The sequence below is a fragment of the Aotus nancymaae genome, unplaced genomic scaffold (genome assembly GCF_030222135.1).
Source record: "Aotus nancymaae isolate 86718 unplaced genomic scaffold, 86718_ANA_hifiasm-v0.15.2.pri h1tg000036l, whole genome shotgun sequence".
NCBI lineage: Eukaryota > Metazoa > Chordata > Mammalia > Primates > Aotidae > Aotus > Aotus nancymaae.
The window spans coordinates 4,122,955-4,146,571 of NW_026988450.1; the positions used below are offsets into that span (position 1 = coordinate 4,122,955).

General features: G+C 35.9%; 1 protein-coding gene across 3 annotated transcripts in view; it reads right to left on the reverse strand.

The window, feature by feature from the left end:
* Positions 1–23,617, reverse strand: part of PCMTD1 (protein-L-isoaspartate (D-aspartate) O-methyltransferase domain containing 1) — an 87,599-nt gene that overhangs the window by 15,820 nt on the left and 48,162 nt on the right. For 2 of the 3 annotated variants that reach the window (XM_012442935.2, XM_012442936.3), the window contains exon 3: positions 10,558–10,660. In XM_012442935.2, the coding sequence (XP_012298358.1) occupies positions 10,558–10,660 (103 nt within the window). Of the gene's footprint in view, positions 1–4,373; positions 4,916–10,557; positions 10,661–23,617 lie in introns of those variants that run through there. The other variant, XM_012442937.2, reaches the window with a different exon arrangement.

Here is a 23,617-nt window from a genome sequence, read left to right on the forward strand (position 1 = left end):
TTCAAGCTCCTAGGAGTGCTACATGGAGGATCTTTATAAGTCTACCGTCAAGTCGTTCTATTAGACCTTTCCTGTCTCTGCCCGAGCCTGAACACACCACTCTGCAGACAGACTGAATTACTTGCTTCTGATTCCTTACAGGAACCATTACACTGTGTTTTGAAATGCTGCAGCTGTGTATGTGCTGTTCCCTTAACTAAAATACCCTTCCCCTGTCCTTCTACCCTTAATAAATGCCTGATATCTTTTCAAGATATAGATCAAATATTAGCTTTGCAATGAAATCTTACTCAATTCTTTAATAGTACCTCATTCTTTCTCCTTGCACAGCACACACAAAATGGGAACTTACCTAGATTAGAGAATCATATTTAATTTCTCTTTCATACTCAAAACTATGGCATATCTCAGATTGTTTAAATTATGGCCAAAACATAATTTTTGGCTTTTAAGTAACTATTGTAGATCACATGGTTTAATCACCTTATCAAATTCACAGTAAGCATTCTTTAAAAATAAGTTGGACTTTTTCAGTAAGGTCTACCTAAAAATCTTACAGAAATTCATTTAAATGCTTTAATTTTATAATAATTTATATCGACCTCATAATTTTCAGAATGAATGTGAGCAGGGAATTTAAATAATTAAAAATTTTTGAATTATTAAACTTCTTTGTCAAATATGTTAAATCAACTAAAAAATATGCTTAGAGTTTTAAAAGCTTCCTACTAGTTAAAAATACGTGGTAGCTTACAGGACTACTGCCAAGGAAAACACCATTACAGGTAATGACAACTTACAATTAAAACCACTTCTCATGTTAGTGATATTTTACACATATTCATCACAGTAAAATAAATTAGAACTTAGTGTTTGATTCTAAAATTAAATGTGTGGCTCTGGCAGGTTACCTCAGACATTAATTCCACACTTCCTTCAGTCAAATACTATTTATTGAGCACTAGCTTTGTGTAATGACTGAGGATATAATGGGAGATACTCGTGTCTGTATCTGATGGAAGAGACAAGCATCGAACAATCCTATTTACTGAAATATAATTTGCAACTGTGATAAATGCTCTAAAGGGAAAATGACAGGCCTGGCGATCAGAGAAGTGCTCCCTGAGAAATGGCAAGCTGGGATCTGAAAGGTGAGACAGGACAATCTGAAGCTGCACTATCAAGATGAAAGCCACCAACCACTGTGATGAGTAAACCCTTAAAATGTGGCTAGTTCAAGTTTAGCTATACTGTTAAGTATAAACTTCACATGGGTTTTTGAGACTTTTTAAAAGAATGTAAACTATCTCAGCAATTCTTTTATATTTGTATATTAAAATATCACACATCTTAATAGTCACACAAAATGGAAATACTAAATAACTACCCTTTCACTTATTAAAGAGTTGCTTCTCATACTTTTTCCTTAACACAATCTTCCCTTTGAAACATTTTTAAAATTTATTTTCCTGCTATCTCTTTGAATATTTCTTCTGAATTTAATTGTATCTCCATCACCTATTACAGTCCTCAAAATACATGCATTAAATAAATGAACCATATAAGAAACATAAATGTTTTGTCTTTTCTACCTACCAACGTTAAATATGAACCCAAATTTGACATATTAGATATGCTAATCACAAAAATCTCAGGAGTAGAAAAGAAAGCTTCCCTAGAAATAAAGTTACAGAAAAAGCATATGCCTATGGTACTTCTTTTAATTGTTTTAATTTTTAAAATATAGAAACAGAGTCTCGCTGTGTTGCCCAGGCTGGTCTTGCACTCCAGCCTCCCAAAATGCTGGGATTACAGGTGTGAGCCACTGTGACCCGCCACCTATGGTACTTCTTTGTAGTAATATAATAGTTTATGTTTTGCTAAATTGGTTACTATAATAACTGTAGCTTCATGTCACAAAATACATAGCTTTTTCCCAACATGCCAAAAGAGGAAAAACAAACTCTTGCCTTTAATGAATAATGAACTCTCCTATAAATAAAAGGCAGGTTTTTCTTGGGCTGGAGGGCCTTTCTGAAGATCTCAAATCAACCATCCTTACTATCTAGTACACCACATGAACGTTTTTCCCTCTAATGTAAAACAGAAGAAGTATATCTATCTAAGAGGAATTATTAATATAAAGGATAATTGCAGAGAAAAATCAAATCTCTAAATCAATAATTTCTAGTAATTGCAACTCTACTTCTAGCAAACACATATAAGATCTTTATACTTTCATTTAACATGTTTAAATTGATTACCAGAATACTCAAATTCAAAAGTTTACTTGAATTTAAGACAATATTCAAAAAGGAGTGCACTATTACAAAATTTAAAAATAAAAATTGAAAGACAAAAATATTGGACAAAACAGGATATTTTTAAATGTTGGCACTAAAAAATCTGGAACATATTAGAGAACTCATATGCCAAACACACTACAAAGAAAACTGTAACACTACCAATGTAATGGTTATAAAAAAAATGTCTACCAGAGAAAGTATCCTATCTAGGGATCGTAAGTACAGCTTAACCTTTTCTAGCCATAATGCATGAAACTTCACAATCAGTTAAAGAAAAAAGCTCTCGAATTGCATATTCTTACTTTTCTTCAATCTGTAAAGTGATTATGGATTAACTTTCCCATAAAGTACTCATAGCTGAACTTTGGTTTTTCTGACTGGGTACACCGTTGAGAATCTTAGACATTTTATATTCTGATATTAATATCATGACTCATTTATCTTTTTTTTTTTTTTTTGAGAGGGGGGTCTCGCTCTGTTACCCAGGCTGGAGTGCAGTGGCGCGATCTTAGCTCAGTGCAACCTCCACCTCTCAGGTTCAAGAACTTCTTGTGCCTCAGCCTCCCAAGTTAGCTGGAACTACAGATGTGCACCACCACAATCGGCTAATTGTTTGTATTTTAGTAGAGATGGGGCTTCACGATGTTGCCCAGGCTTGTCTTCAACTCCTGAACTCAGGTAATCCACCTGCCTGGGTCTCCCAAAGTGCTGGAATTACGGGTGTGAGCCACTGCTCCAGGCCCATAATTTATTCTTATACAGCATTTTATATAAACAAATTCATACCAATCAGGTTAGAGACTGGCCAAAACTTCAGTTTATATTTTTTCCAAATCGTAACAATTTTTCAGGTAGGCCAGGTGTGGTGCTTCACTCCTGCAATTCCAGCATTTTCAGAGGCCAAGGTATGAGGATCACTCGAGCCCAGGAGTTCCAGACCAGTCTGGGCAATGTGGCAAAACCCTGTCTCTACAAAATTTTTTTAAAACACACCTATGGTCCTAGCTACTCCAAAGGCCAAGGTGGGAAGATCTCTTGAGCCCACAAGCTGGAAACTATGGGTAGCTATGACCATGTCACTGCACTCGAGCCTGTGTGACACAGCAAGACCCTGGCTCAAAAAAAAGAAAATGCAGGTAAATGTTTACTGATATTTGTATATATATTTATATATGTGAATAACTAGATGATTGATTCAAGACACAAATGGTGGCTACCATGTTATCAAACAGAGTAAATTACAACTCCTATGTTTTCTTCCAAAGTAGAGAAGAAAATAAAAAAAAAAAATTTCCTCCTTAGGCTTTGACTATCTTCTGAAAGCTGTATCTTACCTAAGTTTCCATAAACCTATAGAGGTAAAGGACATATTTTAAACTACAAATACAATTTCTGTATAATCTATTGGACTGAACAATAAACTCAATGAAAGTTTTCAGTTTATTACAAAATAATACTACACTATTTATAAAATTACACACATAAAAGTGATGAAAGAGAAAATCTGAAATCTACCTTTTTACATCAACCACACAATAAACGAAATCTGAGAAGGAAAAAAAATGGCAAAAAGTCTACTAAAAAGTCTACTTAATATGTGGTTACAATTACTTGTAAAAGAATGGTTGGTGTGTTCCCTCTCTAATTGTTATACTTGATTTAGGAGTTCATTAAAATTTTATGTTTATAAGTAAAATAAAAAGTAGCAATCATTATTATGCTTTGAAAAACATGTTCAAAACAAAATTTCTGAGATAGAGATGACTTACACTCCTAAATTATACTACCAAAAAGATATTATCTGTACACAGAAAAAAAAATCAACAGTCCTGAAATGTATATAACCACGAAATCATTCATTCTAGGTTTATAATCATTTATTGATTTAAACCTGAAAATCCAATGAATATTTTTCAGATTCTCTTATGCAGATAGGGAAAAATAATTGACATACTGTTAATAAAATATACCCTGAAAATCGTTTATGAAAAAATATAGAGCACATAGATATCTTGGTTTAGAAGACGAACACTTGCCCAAAATAACACCAGGATTCTAATCACTTACCTTAGCCGTGGTTTTCTTTACAGGTGCATGTTGGAATATCTTCATCTTCAGGCAGACAGATGATTTCGTTCACAGCAGGGACCTTGCCAACTTGCCCATATAATTCTTTTGATAAGCTGCTAGGAGATCAGGGTGACCTAGCCTTGCCCTGTAGCTTCCCTCTTAGACGGATAGTCTAGGTCTAGGAGCTGACTGAGAGTAGAAAAAACAACATTCCCCTTCAATACACTGTTGAAGTGGGGCTGACAATTTGCACACCTAGTTTATCATGTGCCACAGGACGCTGTTATTGAAATTTTAGACAATTATTCCAGTGGAATAAAGAAATTTTGAGGACGTGGAAAAGAATCCTACCTTGTTCTCACACCTCATCCAAACAACCTGTTAATGTATCACAAAAACTTCTTTTCCTTGAAATATTTTGTCAAAATACACATTTTGAGTTTTAAGAACTATGGCTGCTTTATTAAGACAAAACAAAACTTCAGACTTTTCCATTGTGAAGAAAACCAAGGGAAATCTTAAACTCTTGATCTCCAAATATACCTGTACAATTCAAGGACTCTCATAATCAAGAATTAAGCTATTGAATTATAATTTTTTGAAAAACAAAACTTTATGTTTTCAAGTGTTTTCCCTCTCAAATGCATCAAACGCATCTCAGAATAATTCAAGCAATATTCCAAGCAATGTGTTGCAAGTAAATACAGTTACTGTTCATTAAAGAAAGCATTAGAGAAATCCATAGTAACAAAAACAATGTCCAAACATTTTACGGGAAATGTGACCAATAAGTCATATATAGGTGAGACCTTTTATTGCTGAAATTGTATTTCAACAATTTCTTCTTCTAAAAATGTGGTGGAAGCCATGCAACTTTTCCCCATGCCATTTCTAACAGAGATTAAAATATACAACTGATAGTCCCGATGACTATATTCAAGGATTCCTCTGTCTCAACATCTGAATGTCTGTCATAATTTAAAAATGTATTTGCATATCTGTCATAAGTTTAAAGTGGAGTTACAATCTCTAACAATTGTTCTAAAACTACTTCTGAACATTATTAGAATACCAAAATGTTCACATATTTGAGAAATATTTTGAAATAATATTGAATATATAATGAATTATATATAGGAAAACTTGTTCAAATAAGCATAATTCTCACAAAGACGAAGTGAATAAAAGATGACAGAATACAGAAGCGTCTAATTTTCAAATGCAAATCATATGTGAAAAAATGAACATATAATATAAAATAAGGATAGCAGATAAGACCATATCAACTAAATCTTCTAAATTACAAGACTACTCTAACTCTACATATAAAACTTAGACCTCAACTAAATTTGAGGAGTGAATTGCCTCCCCCACCCATCCCTGACCCCAGTAAAAATTCATGGCATAGGCAAGTCTCCGTGAACAAGCAGGTATGCTCTTTAACATAAACGCCACAGGGAATTAAACGTGCTATACATTAACAGCATACCTTAATTCTAATGTGAAGGAAGTAAATGATGAAAATAAAAGTACTGCTTCAACTTTCCTATCCAAGGTGCCAGGCTGTAATTCATTGGTAGCAGCCCCTTGCTAGGAAGAGATATTAGAATCAATCAACATTTACATCACAAGAGCCAAATTAGAACTAAGTAAAAACACTGCCAGGCTCAGGTTATAGCCTCTTTGTCTAACCCTCAGTTTTCTCATCTGGGAAATGTGAACATGCCAATTAATACTGTCTCCAGAACTGTGGATAAAACATTTAGAATGGTTAACACTAATGCATAGACAATGCATAGGAGGTGCTATTATTTTTTATCACCTCATCACTGTTTTCATTACTGATATCATGACTCATTTATATGGCAAACTATACAGACAATGGTCTTTCATTCATATGGAATGAAAATGTCCAATAATTCAAACTACATTATACTCATTTGGCTACGGACACTGTCAGATTTTCAAAGTCACAGCCATAAGTCATCTAGGAGGAGAGAAATACAGGATTTCTGGCCTACTGCTTTACAAGAACATGGCCCTCTCCAAAGCATGCATTCTAGGGGGCCAAACCAAATACCTACATGTATATGCATCACATACCTGTGGCTATAAATAAATAAATGCTATACTATTAATCAATTCATTTGCAAAGTATTTACAGGGTAAAAAGTTTATAATTCAGGCTCCTTTAACTAACATACTCTTCTAAATAACTAAAGCTGGAGAGATTTATTTTTAACTGTACATGCCCAAATACTGACTCATAATTTGACTTTCCCAACATCCTTCTTTTCTCTCAAAAGCCAGATACCTAAAGTCCTTTACTTGTCTAGCTAAAAACAGAATGTTTAGGAGAGCATGTGTAAAAGTACAATAGGAGTCAGCAAACTGTGGACAGCATGCCAAGTCCAGACTACAGCTCATAAACAGAGTGTTACTGTAAATAAAGTGTTACTGGAACAGCCTCACGCCCATTCATTTTCATGGCATGTGTTTCCAATTTTATACTGCAAAGGCAGAGTCAGGTGGTGGCAACAGAGACCATTTAGCTTAGGAAGCCTAAAAGATTTACTAACTGGGATTTGTGGGGAAAGCTTGCCAATGTTTCAGAGGACCCTTGAAATCTCATCATTTTTATAAGAGAATTTCAGTGAATTTAGGAATACCATATGTAACAAAGGATTACATCAGATATCAAAATTACTCCTTCCCTCCCATCTCCAGTACAGTAAATTCAGAGTAGCCTCTCTAAATTATTTCATTTGCTGACATAAGACTAAGACATAGAAACTTTAAAAGTACTTACAAAAAGGAAAGAATACTACTTTCAAGACACAGGAATCAAGCTTTACACAACATAAAAACACATATTTGTACTTTATTTGAGAAAGAGTCTCACTCTGTCGCTAACACTGGAGTGCAGTGGTGCAATCTCAACTTACTGCAACGTCTGCCTACTCTGTTCAAGCGATCCTCCCACCTCAGCCTGCCAAGTACCTGGGAATACAGGCATGTGCAACCACGCCCAACTAATTTTTGTATTTTTTTTTCTTTTCTTTTCTGTAGAGAGTGTTTCGCCATCACTGCCCAGGCTGGTCTCAAACTCCCAGGCTCAAGCAATACACCTGCCTTGGCCTCCCAAACTGCTAGGATTACAGGTGTGAGCCACCATGCCCAGCTTATATTTGTATTCTTAAAAAGGTCATCTAACATTATATATTCTAATGCTAATCAGCATAAGGATTTTTCCCCCTCTACTGTATTTTGGAGTTTACTATGATCTTAATTAAATGTATATAAGAAAATTTTTAAAATGCAATTGAAATCATAAGTGACATGATAATACTTTTGAAAAGCGGATTGATTAAAAAAAAAATCCAAACTGACAGGATAAAAAAGACTGGAAGAATATTAGGTTTTGGCTATTTATTCTCTCTCCATTACCCATAATCAGGGATAATCTGGTACTAAGGAATACATAAATGGCAATTAATCTTCCTCAATTATTTTATATTTTGTTAACTAAAATATGTACTTTGATAAACCATATATAATTTAATAAAACTGCTTAGAAATAAGATTTTTAAAACCACTTTGCCCGGAAAGCTTGTAAAATTTTAACTTGAAAATTAGTTGAAATATCATCCACAAACATCAAGAGAAATTGAAAATAAAACACTTGTAAGAAGAAAAATATCATTTTATAATTTGTCACTGAAACCAAACTGTATAAATGTAACCAAAAAAAAAAACCACTGAATCCAGCCACTCATTACAGCCACTCATTACATTATGCCAAGTGAAACATTTTCCTAGTACGTACTACTCTTGGTATAAAAGCTACTTTATAATCTGAAACACATAATAGTAATATTTTAGTGCACTGAAGATTAGAATAAAACTTGCAGAACTGTCTTCTTCAAGACTAGTTCATGAATATAAGAATCGATTTCAAAAATAACTTGTAACAAACACTTAAGAAGTAACTACATATAATAGCTAAAACAAGACCATTGAAAATTACAGAGAAACATATCAGTCATATCACTGTATTTTATGATTGATCATTTTATGACTAACAAACCTACATAACACAGTAACAACAAAATAAAACTAAAGAAATATAAGGCAGGGAAATTTGTGCATTTTACAATTACAAAAATAAGAGAAAGTTTTAAAAATGGAGATATTTAAATAAGGAGTCTGGAAACTTATCTGTGTTATGGATTATTATTTAAATTACATCAACATAGAAATGCTTTAAATCGCATATTTTACTGTTTCCCAGGACTATACCCACTTGCCAGCAATAAACTTGAGCTCCACAGACACTTGTACAGAGTTGCTTCACTGATTCAAGAGTCTTCCTTGAGTCTGTTCTGCTCAAATAATGACCCAAAATGGAATTATCTGTGTCTTCATGTATTAATAGGTGAAATCTATTAATAACTAATATATAACAGCTTAAAATAGACCTTAAACAGTTGATTTTACTGATACAACTTTTATATTTTCCAAGTTCAAATGTATTCAAAAAGCCTTTTGTGTACGTTAACTTTCAAGATCAAAACAAATACTTAATAGCAGTTAAATAAAATGAACAAAATTCTATCGGTCTAATAACTGTATAAAAATATATTCATGACTACATCTTAAGCACTTACCATGCTACTATAATTCTTAAGACAGAGAGAAACAATAAAGACACAAAAGGATGCTAAAATTGAAACTCAATTTCTTATCAAATAATTTGGACTAAACATTTATTTCTACAAATGTGCTTTTCTTGAAAATAGGACATGAACCAACAGAGTAAGCCTTGAAAACTGAATCAAAAATGTGCATTACGTGTTGTTATAAAGACAGGCACAAATAAGATAAAAGATGGTGCTCAGTAAATTAATGCAGAACATTTAAATGATTGCTTAAATCCACTGAATTAATTACAGTGAAAATAAAACCTGAGCATTTCCCAACTCCCCCATGCCGGTCTGTGGGCTTTAACATAGTTATAATCACACCTAGGTAGACACAAGACCTTGCCTTCACTGTAAGTACTGAGGATTTTGCTCCATTACATCAGGTTTCTGTTCTTCAACCAATCAAATGCCACTTGCCAGAGGATAAATACAGACTGGCATTGCAAAGGAGAATGAAACAAAAGCGCAAGAGAAAGGGAAGGGCAAAGGGAGGAGAGGAAAAAAAAAACATTCTTCTGGAGATATTTACAAGGTTTTTTGGCTTCTCTCCTGGTGCTGTCCTTCAATCTAGATCTTTTAAAACAAAGCCCTCAGTTCTGATCTAGCCCCCTCCCCCTCAAGTTGTTGATGGACATGGCCACGGGCTGAAGATGAGGGTCCACTCCCAATTCTCAATGCTTTTGCCTAAAGTTTGTTCTTTAAAGTGACTGTGTTATAAGCTTGTGTTTTCTATCCTTTTTAACACTTTATCTCTTTGAAAATAATATACACAGAGAAATAAGAGATGTAAAAGCTCTCCAAGTTTTACACAATTTCAAAGAGTTCATGAACTTCAGCATAAGTGCCCTTAAGCAATGCAGAATTCTAGTAGGATTACACACCAAATGGACTTTTCCTGCCAGCCCAAGGACCAAAGCCTGTACAATGTTTCTTCTAAGGGGAGTTCTGTTGTGAGTTGAAAACGATGGTTTTATAAACTCATTTCTCATAAAGAATCCTATCACAAGATATATCAATGTATTTCTATGATCATTTCTTCTGGATATATTACAAAGTAAATGAATATGTTAAAGTCTTTTGTATGCTGATAGGTACCACCTCTTATGTTACAACTGAAGATTCAGGAAGGAACCACTAAATTACTATTCAAAAGGTAAAAAAACAGTTCCAGAAAAATACTGCAATCACAGTATTATATTGTATCTCCAGAAAAGATACTTGAATAATGTTTAATGAATTCAACATTACTAAGAAAGTGGTAGTAGCAAAAATTTACTAGATTTATGATTTACTATAGAATTACATACAGTAAAAGTTACAGCATAGAAGTCTTAACTTTTGCTCATTTTATGGTGCACTGATTTTTGCTGTATTCAATTAAGCAACTCAGGATCAATAATAGCGTTCAAGAATAGACATGTTCCAAGTATCTGTTTATTAAGTAATTTCAAACCAAAACTATAGATATGAATACTTACTTATCAAAGCTATCACTATTTTTGATGAAGCTCTCCAGTTTTTCCTTGGCATATTCCACCACATCTGAATGAAGCTCAATTCCATGATTTATTCCAAAAGGACCTGTAATCGTAGCAGCATTTTTATAAAAATTATTAATCATATGCCCTTACAGAGCTCTTTTAAGTTCTGCTCATTTATACGTCACAGGAGTATTTAAAGACAGCTTGAAATATGCAAATACCTCCTAGCCACAGCCTTAAAAGTTGAATGGAAATCTACGTACAATGCTTTAATGTAAAAAAGAAAAAACAAAAAAACCAAAAACAAAAAACAGTTCACCCAAGTTTTGTATTAAAAAAATACTACCAAGAATAACGTTGAAACCTACAGAGTTCTCCCAAGGGAGTAGCTTATCTGGCAGGACACAACTGCTAAAAAAATAGTATTTCTACATGAAGTTTAAGTTACCTGATATTATTTTCATTTATCATTTGCTAAAAAGTTGGTAATTCAAAAATACTTAAAACCAAGGGCTGACACAGATAACATTACATGAATGTCTCAGAGCATCCCTACCCCCAACCAGTAAAGGCTAAATTCCCACCCCATTCCATTCCTTTCGGAGCTCCCAGTGCCTTGCAGAATGTGGCCCTCGGGCAGCATACTAGACTTGATTCTCAGGCTCCAGCACACTTTACGCTTCTCACTTAGGATTTGTCTTTATACATGCCCATGGATGGACTGACCTCTCAGGAAAAGGGGAATGAATAAAGGAGGGCTTTCCCAGCCCCCAGAGATGTTCTTGGGCTGGCTCTTTTCCCCACCTTGGTACCAGCTCACACTGCGAATACGAGGACTCAGCGTCTCCTAAGGCTACCCGTACATACTAACCTGCCCCATAACCCACATGAGAATAACATACAAATTACACAGTCCCTTTTCAACTTCTGAAATTGAGCCAACCAGGTTTTCCACTCATCATTTTTGTTTGACACTGATCCTAGGGAAGGAGTATTATTTTCAGTATCTTCAGGAAATTCTTAACTGGATGTGCCCTCTGCTACTGTCTGAAACGACAGTGCATGTTGAGATTGTTTCTACTGACTATTAGGTACTTTTAAACAAAAAATCACAATCATAAATTGTCATGTTTGAATGTTAACATGCAAACATACAAAATGGTTTGCAGTCTCGGAAATACTGAAACTATAAAAATTTAACCGGAATGTTCAGATATAATCTTCAAACCAAAATCAGGTAAGGATAATGCCTTCCCCTACTAAACTTTTGCTTTTTAAAAACATTGATTTCACTTGAAAAATGTGTTCAGATAGGAAGATTAAATAAAAAGGTATTTGATTCATCGAACCACAACAGAATTAACTTCCTCTACAAGGTTTTTACGTTTTATAAATTGTCCTGATAAAAGCAATGTTAAACTTTTTGCTTCTTGTTTTCTTTCTTAAGAACTAGTTTATCTGCCTTCATCTGAAAACTGGAACATCTCTCCAAAATCACTTTAGACTTCTTCTAATTCCCTATTACTATAGATAAGCTGAGTAAAACTAAAATCTCATTTATATTCAAAATAATAAAGCAGCCAAAATATTAAACTTAGAAAAGCACACAGTAAGGTCACTTTTTAATACATGAAATGTGAATATTCTGGGAACTTAAATTTCCATAGGTGTCAACATATAAAACGTTTTAAAAAACCAAAGTTTTCCTTGTTCAAAAGAACTCAAGTATAGGCAGGACATGGTGGCTCATGCCTATAATCCCAGCACTTTGGGAGGCCAAGGCAGGCAGATGGCATGAGCCCAGGAGTTCCAAGACCATCCTGGCCAATGTGGCAAAACCCTGTCTCTACTAAAAATACAAAAATTAGCCAGGTGTAGTGGTGTACACCTGTAATCCGGTTTCTTGGGAGGCTGAGGCATGACTATTGCTTCAACTCAGGAGGCAGAGGTTGGAGTGCACCTACATCTTGCCACTGCACTCCGGCCTGGGTGAAAGGGCAAGACACTGTCTCAAAAAAAAAAAAAAATCAAATAAAACTACAATTACTTAACATTATGAACATAGTAAGAAAAATACTATCCTATAACATAAACCTAATTTCCCTTTCTTCTTTTTTAAGTGATCGTTGACTATAAAACATATGAGATGTTTACATTTTCATTACCCGTTAAGAACCTAGACCAGGCATGTAATGTTCATTACATGCCTGTAATCGGTGACTCATGCCTGTAATCCCAGCATTTTGGGAGGCCAAGGTGGGAGGACTGCTTGAGCCTAGGACTTCGAGATCAGCCTGGGCAACATGGCAAGACCTCATCTCTACAGTAAACAAAACAAAACAAAACAAAACAAAAAATAGGCAGGCTTAGTGGTGCATGCTTGTAACCCCAGCTTCTTGGGAGGCTGAAGCAGGAGAACTGCTTGAGACCGGGAGATAGAAGCTTCAGTGAGTTATGTTCCTGCCACTGCACTCTAAGCTGGGCAACAGAGTGAGGCCGTGTCTTAAAAAGAAAAAAAAGAGAGAGAAAAAATAATAATAGAAGAAAAACCAGGGCTGCATAGATAAAAGATGAATTTAAAAGGTTAATATTGTGGGCACTGTTTCCTATAAGACTTTATGTTCCTGCCACTGCAATCCAGGCTGGGCAAGAGGGAGACACTGCCTTTAAAAAAAAACAGGCGCAATGGCTCATGCCTGTAACGCCAGCACTTTGGAAGGCTGAGGCAGGCAGATCACCTGAGGTCAGGAGTTCCAAGGCCAGCCTGACTAACATGAAGAAATCCCATCTCCACTAAAAAAAAAAAAATAAGCCTGGTGTGGTGGCACATGCCTGTACCAGCTACTTGGGAGGCTGAGGCAGGAGAATAGCTTGAACTCAGGAGATGAAGGTTGCAGTGAGCCAAGATTGTGCCATTGCAAAAACTCAGTTTCAAAAAAAAAAAGAAAGAAAGAAAGAAAAAGAGAGAGAGAAAGAAAAAAAATCTAGTAACATTTTTATGAAAAAAGAAAAACCAGGGCTGCATAGATAGGAGGTCAATTAAAAAGGTCAATATTGCTGGCACTCTGTTTCCTACAAGACAGAATATGCAAATATAAGAAAGGTGTTAAGAATCTGGAAATCAAGGCTTCTAATCCATAGTTCAAACTGCCCTATTAACAGAGGAAGTCTGAATTTCAAAGTTCGGGTTCTTAGTTAAAGATGCCACTGGTCTCTTTTTCCCTTTTTTTTTTTTTTTTCCTGTTTTCTGCTTATTGTCTAACAGCAAAGTGGCAACTTATGCCAATAAGTTTAATTAATGTGTAAGAAAATTTCTTAATTTTTTTCACGTTTTTCATACTACCTTGACACAAGATATTTAATAATGAAAGATAAAGACAATTCATTAATATGTAAGATTTCTTTCACAAACATAAATACACACGTAAAATATGCTATGCATTAATATTGAATGTAAACACCATTTACAATTTTTATAGATGAAACTGTTTAATCTTTAAATGACGGAGGCACATCTTTAATGATCACTACTTAACAATGTGAATGGCAACTAACATGTTCAAAGTAAATTAAAAAGAAAAGTACATTAATAAAAGGCAGAATTTAAATAGAAATGTCGCCAATATCTCATTTATTTAGAATGTGATTATACAACTTGAATGTATTAAGTGTATGATAAAAATATAATGCAATGCTGATTATTACAACTCACATTTGGTATCTGTATTAAATAGAACAATAGGAGAATGAACCAGAAAATTAAAAAAGCACACATAGCTGCTTCTGAGAAAGGAGGCTAAGAGAGTAAGGAAACATTCTGATTATTATATGCTGTTGTATGAAGTGTGTTTTAACCATTTGCATGTATAACTTTTTCAAATAAAAAGCAATGGGTTACTGAAAGATTTTTTTAAAAAGAGCATAAATGTTCAGATAAATAAATAATATATAGCTAATAGATAGATACAAGTTGTCAATGGAAAACACGAATATCCAAAATATGATGATGTTAACAGGCCAAATGAAGCATAAATTTGATTCTGAATTCCAATGTTATTTTGTATTTGCCAATGTGAGGATTTTCCTATGAAATAAAGGGCTTAATTTTTGTAACATACATGCTTTTAAAAAACGAAAATGTTGACCTTTAATAGCTAAATATTAAAGAGAACATGGAAACATACAGCGAAGTCAAAGTTTATTAAAACAAATACAGTTATTAGAAATACCTAGGTATCTTACATACGAAATAAGTTTTAAGGTCGACAAACCCCCATTGAGAACAATAACAAATATAATAAAATCTAGACTGCTTTCAATTTTTCAAATCACATTCACTGCACTCGTAAGAGTACTTTTCTAATAAGTGGATCTAATCTAGTTCATTTATCATTTATCAATCAGTCAAGAACACAAGCTTGTACATAAAAGTCAATAATTACTAGGTTTAGGCATTAAGTGTCCATGCAATTCCAATTTTTTCAATTTGTATCTATGTCCACCCCACGTAATGTCCAACAGATTGACGGTGTGGTGCTGGTGTGTAGAAGACTGAGGCAGACCAAGGAAACCTGAGAGTTCCACACTGCATCTGAATGAAGTTCACTGTGCCTTTAGTATTTTGTGTAAAGCTAACTTACAGAACATAGCCACAGACAAAAAGTACTTTATAATAAGAGGAGTTCTAAAGATGAAATAATCCAAGATCCAGCATTTCAGTTGAGGATTCTGAGGTCAAAATACTGGTGTGGTGAGATAGATTAAAAGTCAGATGTCTTGGTTTCCAAATCCCAGTTCCTCCTCTTAACTGTTGTATAATCTGAGACCAGTCCGTCACTGTAAGACCAGTTTCCACTATATAAAAGGAGTCTCTGGGAAAAATCATTAAATTATGTAAAAGTACTTTGCACACTATAATGTAATAGACAAACTGTTGTTAAAAATTATGATGTGCTCTCTCCCCATATACAGAAACAGTTAGTTGTAGAAGCATAATTATAAACTATATAAGTGGTTCTCAACCCTGACTGTATATTAGAATAACCTGGAAATTTCTAATTTTCTATATCAGATTAAATTTAATTTGATTTGAACTGTAAATCCCTGGGTCCTACCCACAAACAGATGAAAGGAATCTCTCAGCGTGATCCCGGGTCTGCAGATAATCCTAACATCCAACTGGGTTGAGCAGCGCTAGCCACCCCTCCTAATTATTATAAAGCCCAATCTCAATTATTTTTTTAAATCTGCTTTGAGCTATCCAAATCTCTGTTCTCATTATAGTAAAGTAACATCAAGAGTTAACAGCTAAAAGTATTTCAGCTAAACTAAATATTTACCACAAGGGGGAGTAGGTGGATCAATCATTAGGCTTCTATGAAACTAATATAAACTCAATGAGAATTAAAATATAAATATAAAAGGATCTTTCAACAAATTACAATGATATTTCATTACTGATTTTAGTTATATAAAATAAGGCATCTTAGTAAAGATTTACAAGCAACTTTGGAAGCATTCAGGAACAGTCACAGGTAAAAGTCGACAGGAATAGGTTTCACTCCAAGAATATACTGTGGTATAATGTACAAAAATAAAACAGACCAAAAGGTGAATAAAGGAAAAAGGAGAAAAGCAATCAGCAAAAGGCTAAGTAATCATTAACTAGACAATTAAGAGAAGTTGTTCTAATGTCCCACTTATTAAGATATATTTAAGGTCTTACGGTTTCTCTCATCCAACTATATCACACTGTTTTACATCAAGCACTGTCAAACTTGTCCTGAGTCTTGCCATGTTAGCTTAACCATTCTGAAACTACTAAGATTAGACCTTGTTCTCTGCTCTCCAGGTTTGAGAAAAGCATTATGAAACAAGCCCTGGAATTTACCAGAAACACGTTCCTCAGGCTCCTCTCAGACTAGGGCTATGTAAATGCTACTCTCCTATCTCACAGGAATCTTAGAAATATGTTTACATGAGATCTCAAAGTATTGACTTAACAGTTACAGAAATGGAACCAAAGCCCTAAGTAAACCATATCTCTAAAATGTTCAAATATCAAGAACAGATGTCACAATTAATTCATTTACATATTTCTACCCAATGTGCTGATAATATTCAAGACGAATAGGTCAAGAACCAATGACTATACCTTAATATGTGCAATGGAATATTAGAGATTAAATTTCTAACAGCAAATTCAATAAACTGAGAAAAAATATGTTTGGGTATAATATAATACAGAATAGTTTAAAAAGCTAATTTAAACAGCTTCAGATTTTGACTCAAATTCTTCTTAATGAAATCATTTTCTCTGGAAGACATTTTCATCAGCTCTTTCATTCCACTGCACATGAAGTACATGAAGATACCTGGGACCAGCATGGTGATAGAGTCACATATTCAATAAATATTTATTAGACTAAATGAAGAACAGCCAGTAAGATTAACACCACACTTTTATTGCTAGTTCAGAAGCATCATGTACAAGGGTAGGAGATGTGTCTTGAACACTTCTATATCCACAGCAGCTGGCACAGGGTCTAATATAATACTTCTTTAAAGAATGATAAAGTTCATAAATGTAGCTACGGTCCCAAATTTAAAAAGGTTCACAACGAAGACTGAAACAGGTGCTATCCACAAAGCATAAAAATATTTTTCATGTCTTGATTTTAAAATAGTGCATGAGCAAAAAAAAAAATACGTTAAATCTATATTATCTGATGGTAGGGAATGATGCATGCCACAGAAGCAAATGCTATGATGGAGTACATTTCATTCAAAATTAATTTCTTATTAATTTTAGTTGTTTGATAGAAATCTGTCAAAATTCAACAAACATTTTCCTTTTATTCCTAAACAATTTGCTTCCGACTTCAAGCCAACTATCATCGCTATAAAGCATTATGTATATGCAAAAACTGCAGTGTCCTCAGAGCTCTGTGCAGTTATTGTCAAAGTGGGGAGGCAACTAAGTAAAATATAGGAGAGGAAGAGAAGGAAAATATTTCAATGTATGCCTTTTGAAACTTTTGAATTTTTCAGCCCTGTGATTATGTTACCTACTTCACAATAAAATTAAAGAGGAGAGACTGCTACTCAAGTTTCCGCGTTATGCAATTTAGAAGAAAAAAGTACTCTTCACAAAGAAAGGAAACAGAGGAGGAAGAAGAGAATTTGTTGAACTTTTTGTCATGTGTGAAAGAGGGCAGGAAAAAAAATAGTTGGGGGCAGGCTGAACTTCTGGAATCTTCTGTACACTGAAGAAGAAACAGGATGCAGGTACCACATGTTTAAGTACCCAGCTTGGAAGATCAAGAGTGTCCAGAGCCCAGGTGACAGACTTTGGAGGCAGAAATCTATGAATCCTTTGCATATGGATGTTCCTTGAAGAAAGAAGAAAGATTCACCCTTCACTACAGGATAAATCCAAAGTTGTTCCCTAAAAAGGACAAAGCCTTTATAAACATAACACACTGAGATATAAAACCCAAGGAAACAATTTTTGGCAAGGGTGTGGGAGGGTAGCCTGGCTGACCCTGCAGGAACCTAACCCAGAGAGAATGTAAAAGCGGGTTCCAGACGAGACCGAGAGTTCCAGCGGACCAAGCAGCCCTGCCAACCTCCAGTCAACCTCTGGCTCCAATCCGAGGCACTCAGTCCAACATCCTAGGAAAGACTGTGTCAGCCTAGGAAAGGCTGTGTCACAGAAAAAGAAAGACAATTCCGTGGGTGCCAGCTTCTACATGGGGAGATAGAGATTCACAAATATTACACTTAAGGAAACAAATTCAGGAAGGTTTAGTACTTTTCTCAAAGTAACAATCAATTCGCATTATTTACTGTATAAAAGAGTATACAGAGGTGTATAAAAGTTATGTTCTAAAAAATACAGCAAACATTGAATTAGCAAAAAATGAACTAACTATTGCTCCTTAGGAAAATATGTACATATATAAATATATAAAATAGATTATAATATTAAATCCTGAGAACTCATCCTGGTAGAGACTGTATTATTTATTTCACAAAAGAGAAAATAAACTTAAGAAGTGTTAGTGACTTGCCTTAGCCACCCCACGAACTGTTGCCAGAATTGGGATTCAAGCCATCAACAGGCCCCAGTGAAGACTGGAGCTTGGGACATGCGCTGGCCTCTCCCCTCTCAATCCTTTGGTCATTGCTGTACGACCACAGAGACGAGAAGGCAGAGAGCGCTTCACTTTATCCCACCTCGGCTAGGAAGATGCAAAGCAGGAGACTCAGATTTTTTGTTCCTCTCTGTAGGCTCACAAGTAATCATGAAAGCAGTGTGAGTTTGATTTGGGGGTTTCAAATAAGTATTAGTAAGTAAGTGAATTCTCAAGAGACAAAATTTCCAAATAGTAAAAACTGGCTGTATTTGCTACACAGACAATCTCGGTTGAGAAACAGTTAATCACAAAGATAAAACTCAAGATGCTCAGCTCAGGGAAACACCTAAGCCACTTCACATCACTGGAGAAATTTCCTCCTAACTTCTAAGACTAGCATGAAAAAACATCATCTGAAGAAATTACTACGAAAACTTTGTAAAACCTGTACTGCTTCCTAATATTTATCATTTTGTTATTTACTATTTGTTACCCTGTAATCAGCAGTAATATTATCCATAAACATAAAATCACCTGAGTATTGATTTTCAGAGGTAGCAGCAATGAAAGAGGTGGTTGACAGTAATGACTTCTAATCCACAACCAATATAAGTGAGAAGGGGAAAAAAAAATCTAAGAAATAGAACAATGGTGGCAACTCCATATAGAGCACAAGGGCAGAAAAAAAGACGCCCAGAAGTCTAACTAGGACTAAGAAGTAATAGTTCAAATAGTTAAGTTTTATGAATTTCATAAAATGTCATTAGCCTAAAATAAAAGGTTTTCACAACAGGTTTGCTCACAGAGACCCAAATAAATCACATATCAAGAACAGATGGGTGGGCATGGTGGCTCACACCTGTAATCCCAGCACTTTGGGAGTACAAGGCAGGAGGATCACGAGGTCAGGAGATTGAGACCATCCTGGCCAACATGGTGAAACCCTGTCTCTACAAAAAATTAGCTGGGCATGGTGGCATATGCCTGTAATGCCAGCTAATTGGGAGGCTGAGCCAGGAGAAGCGCTTGAACCCAGGAGGCAGAGGTTGCAGTGAGCAGAGATGGCACCACTGCACTCGAGCCTGGGCAACAAAGCAAGACTCCATGTCAAAACAAACAAACAAAAAACCGAACAGATTAATTCCTAAAAATGAAAAAAACCAGGGTCAGGTGTGGTGGCTCACACCTGTAACCCAGGACTTTGGGAGACCAAGGCGGGTGGATCACGTGAGGTCAGAAGTTCGAGACCAGTCTGGCCAACATGGCAAAACCCCGTCTCTACTGAAAATACAAAAATAAAAACAAATATAAATATATATAGCCAAGTGTGGTGGTGAGCACCTGTAGTCCCAGCTATTCAGGAGGCTGAGGCAGGAGAACCAACTGAACCCAGGAGGCAGAGGCTGCAGTGAGCCACTATCCCGCTGCTGCACTCCAGCCAGACAGGGCAAGACTCAGTCTCCAAAAAAAACAAAAAAAAACTTCCTTTAAAAAAAAAGTATAACAGAAGATAGAGGAAAAAATGGGTTTGGTTTGATGCAGAAAACAGAGTCTACCTTACAGAAAAACCCTGATACCTGCCAAATGTGTCTTATCTCACCAAGAAGAAAGAGAGGGTAAGGGATGGAGGAACTGACCACCCTGCATCCCCCTCATCTTTTGGCCTAAAGTAAGCTAATAAAGAACATTCTTTAAGAGGCACCTTAAAACAAAGTAACAAGTATTAGTGATGATGTGAAGAAACTAGAACCTCATAAAACCTTGGTAGGAATGTAAAATGGTGCAGCCACTCCAGAAAACACTTTGTTCATCTCTTAAAAACAAATACAGATCAGCAATTCTACTCTTTAAGAATCTACCTAAGAGAAATGAAAATGCATATCCACGCAAAGATCTGTACATAAATGCTCATAACAGCATTATGTATAATAGCCAAAAACTAGTAACTCAAATGCCCATTAACTGGTGAATGGATACACAAAATGTAGTATATATGATGAAACAGCATTCAGCCATAAAAAGGAATAAAATACTCAAGACATGCTATAGCATAAATGAACCTTGAAAATGTAATGCTAAGTAAAAGAAGCTGGATTCAGAATACCATATATTGTATGACTTCATGTATATGAAATGCCCAGAAAAGGCAAATCTACAGACAGAAGGTAGGTAACCGGTTGTCAGGGACTGGCTGTGTACTGGAAGTGGATGCAACTGGGCATGGAAGAATCTTTTTAGCATAGTGGAAGTATCTTCAAACTAGATTGTGGTAATGTCTGCACTACTCTGTAAACCTAACTGAAAATCATCGAATTGTACTCTTAAATGATTAAACTTAATGGTATGCGAATCACACCTCATTAGAGGGAGAACCAGCAAGAGAGGCTACGCATAGTGTGCATAAGCATGCAGGCAAAGGAGAGACAGCATGAGCTCTGAGGTCAAAGGCAAAAAAGGTTAGCTGAGTGAGGACCATTTAATGTCCTATGACAAAGAAAGAGTGTAGAGGTCAAACGTGATGGCAGCAGATAGCTTAACTAATGCTTTTGAACAATATGGCAACCGTAGGTTATGGCAGTAAGGTTCCTGCCTATCAACTGTTTCACCTTTAGAAATGAATGTTGTAGCACCAAGGCAGTGGCATCCATAGTGCTGATGACACTGGCAGTCTCCCCAGAGTCAGTCCTATCAATTAGGAAACTAGGCAAGAGACTAAAAGAAAGTCATTAGGAGGAATGAATCTATATATTATAGGCTTTGTAAGATACCTAGAATTTTTATATTATGAGTTATAAAAGAAAATGGAAATTAATACCTAAGTAAAAAGGATCAGGATTCAGAATCTCTACCTGAATCACAAAGAGTTTGTCAAAATAACTTGCTTTTGTGGTTCTGATACTCAGTTCAGTTATGGAAAGCAGACGTAAAGCACAGGATGTGGGAGGCTGCCTTTTTTTGCATCCTATTTTTCAATGGAATTCCCTAAGAATGAAAAGACAGTGCTGAGAGGAGAATCAATTAAGTACCGTATCTTTATGAAAACCCTTAGTTCAGGGAAAATATTTAAGGAGAAGCGAGCAGGACATGAAGATTATCTTCTATTCGAAATTCAAAAACATGACTCAATGAGAAATCTTAGGAGTTGGAGTGATCTATTCTCCATTGTCTGGGATAAAAGTAAATTTGTGAATAATTGCTTTAAGTGTGCTTTAATGATAAGAAATTTTCTGAAGAAAACCCAATACAAAAATCAGCCATGCATAGCTAGTCAGGAGGCTGAGGCAGGAGAATCACTGGAGCCCAGGAGGTCGAGGCTGCAGTGAACCAAGACCATTACACCACACTCCAGCCTGGGCAAGAATGTGAGACCCTATCTAAAAATAAATGAATGAATTAATAATAATAATAAAAGAAAAATCTAACTTAGTCTCACTGAATAACAAAAGCTCTATATAATAATTATAGCTCATCCTCGACATTTGTGTTTCTGGAGTGAAATGGAAATATCCCAAGGGGTTTGTTTCTTCCTTAACTGTGTTACGGAATCACAGATGCCCCGCTCTCCCTGCTTCGGCCAGGACTCCCCCAGTGTTTACCACTGAGTATGTACTCCAATAGGACCCACTGTCTATGGGGAGGACCTGTCATCCCCATCTTGTGAGTGGAAGAGAAACATGGTTAAGCCATAGTGTTGTAGTTTTTTGTTTTTAAGAAAGAAAGAACTTCTGTTAATAAGGTGGCTGTGAAGCAGCGGAGCCAAATTTGATTCACTATACTCCGACAGTCACAGGGAGCACGTGAGCATCCTCCTCTGGATCCAGTCCTAAGTGATTTTTATGGATGAATACCCTCCCCTCCATGACATAAAACACACACAAAACACAAACTGAAAAAAGAGAGCAGGGGAAAAAAGATAAAGTTTCCTCAGAAGCCTGGTGAACTTAAGATTTATTAGCTATAATCATAGTTTTACAGACTGTTGTTTCTGCTTCTCCTTCTTTAAAATAATCTTTCTCACCAATGGAATATTCCTAACTAAAATAAGAACAACTATATCTTGGTCTTAAGCAGGATCACACAAAGATAAATCCTGGAATAGTATGGAGGAGCCACTGCCATGTATGTAACTAAACCTCCATGACTCCCTAGAGCCTTGTAACAGGAGGAAACTATCTGTGCACTGTAGGTCATTTACACAATGGTCTCTTTCCCCACACTGCCCATGACACGGACTGAAAGACATTCATGATACAATAAATTTGACATCTGCCAACAGGTGCCATCTGGCCATAGAAATCTAATCTCTTGGAGCCTGGGAGCAGGCAATGAGTCTTAAGAAGGCAACCTCATTGCTGGCAAGATTGCAAATTATGATACATACCTCCCCCCACCCCAAGTTGGCTAGATTGACCTCCCTCAGCACGAGCCAGTTGGCACATACTAGAGAAGTGGAAGACAGAATAAACAGGCACTTTCAGGCTGGCCAAACATGGTATAAGGCTTGGACTCCAGCCCAGAGTTGCCAGAGCTGGTTAGGAAATGTTCAAGGATAGCAATTCCCATTTTTTTAAAGCAGCAGCTCTCCCTACTCTCCCCTCTGGGTTTTGCAGACTGTCTCAAACCCCAGATATTCCTTCTTCAAAGAACCTAGTGATAGAAGTGACATACAGGCCGGGCGCGGTGGCTCAAGCCTGTAATCCCAGCACTTTGGGAGGCCGAGGTGGGTGGATCACGAGGTCAAGAGATCGAGACCATCCTGGTCAACATGGTGAAACCCCATCTCTACTAATACAAAAAATTAGCTGGGCACGGTGGCGCATGCCTGTAATCCCAGCTACTCAGGAGGCTGAGGCAGGAGAATTGCCTGAACCCAGGAGGCGGAGGTTGCGGTGAGCCGAGATCGCGCCATTGCACTCCAG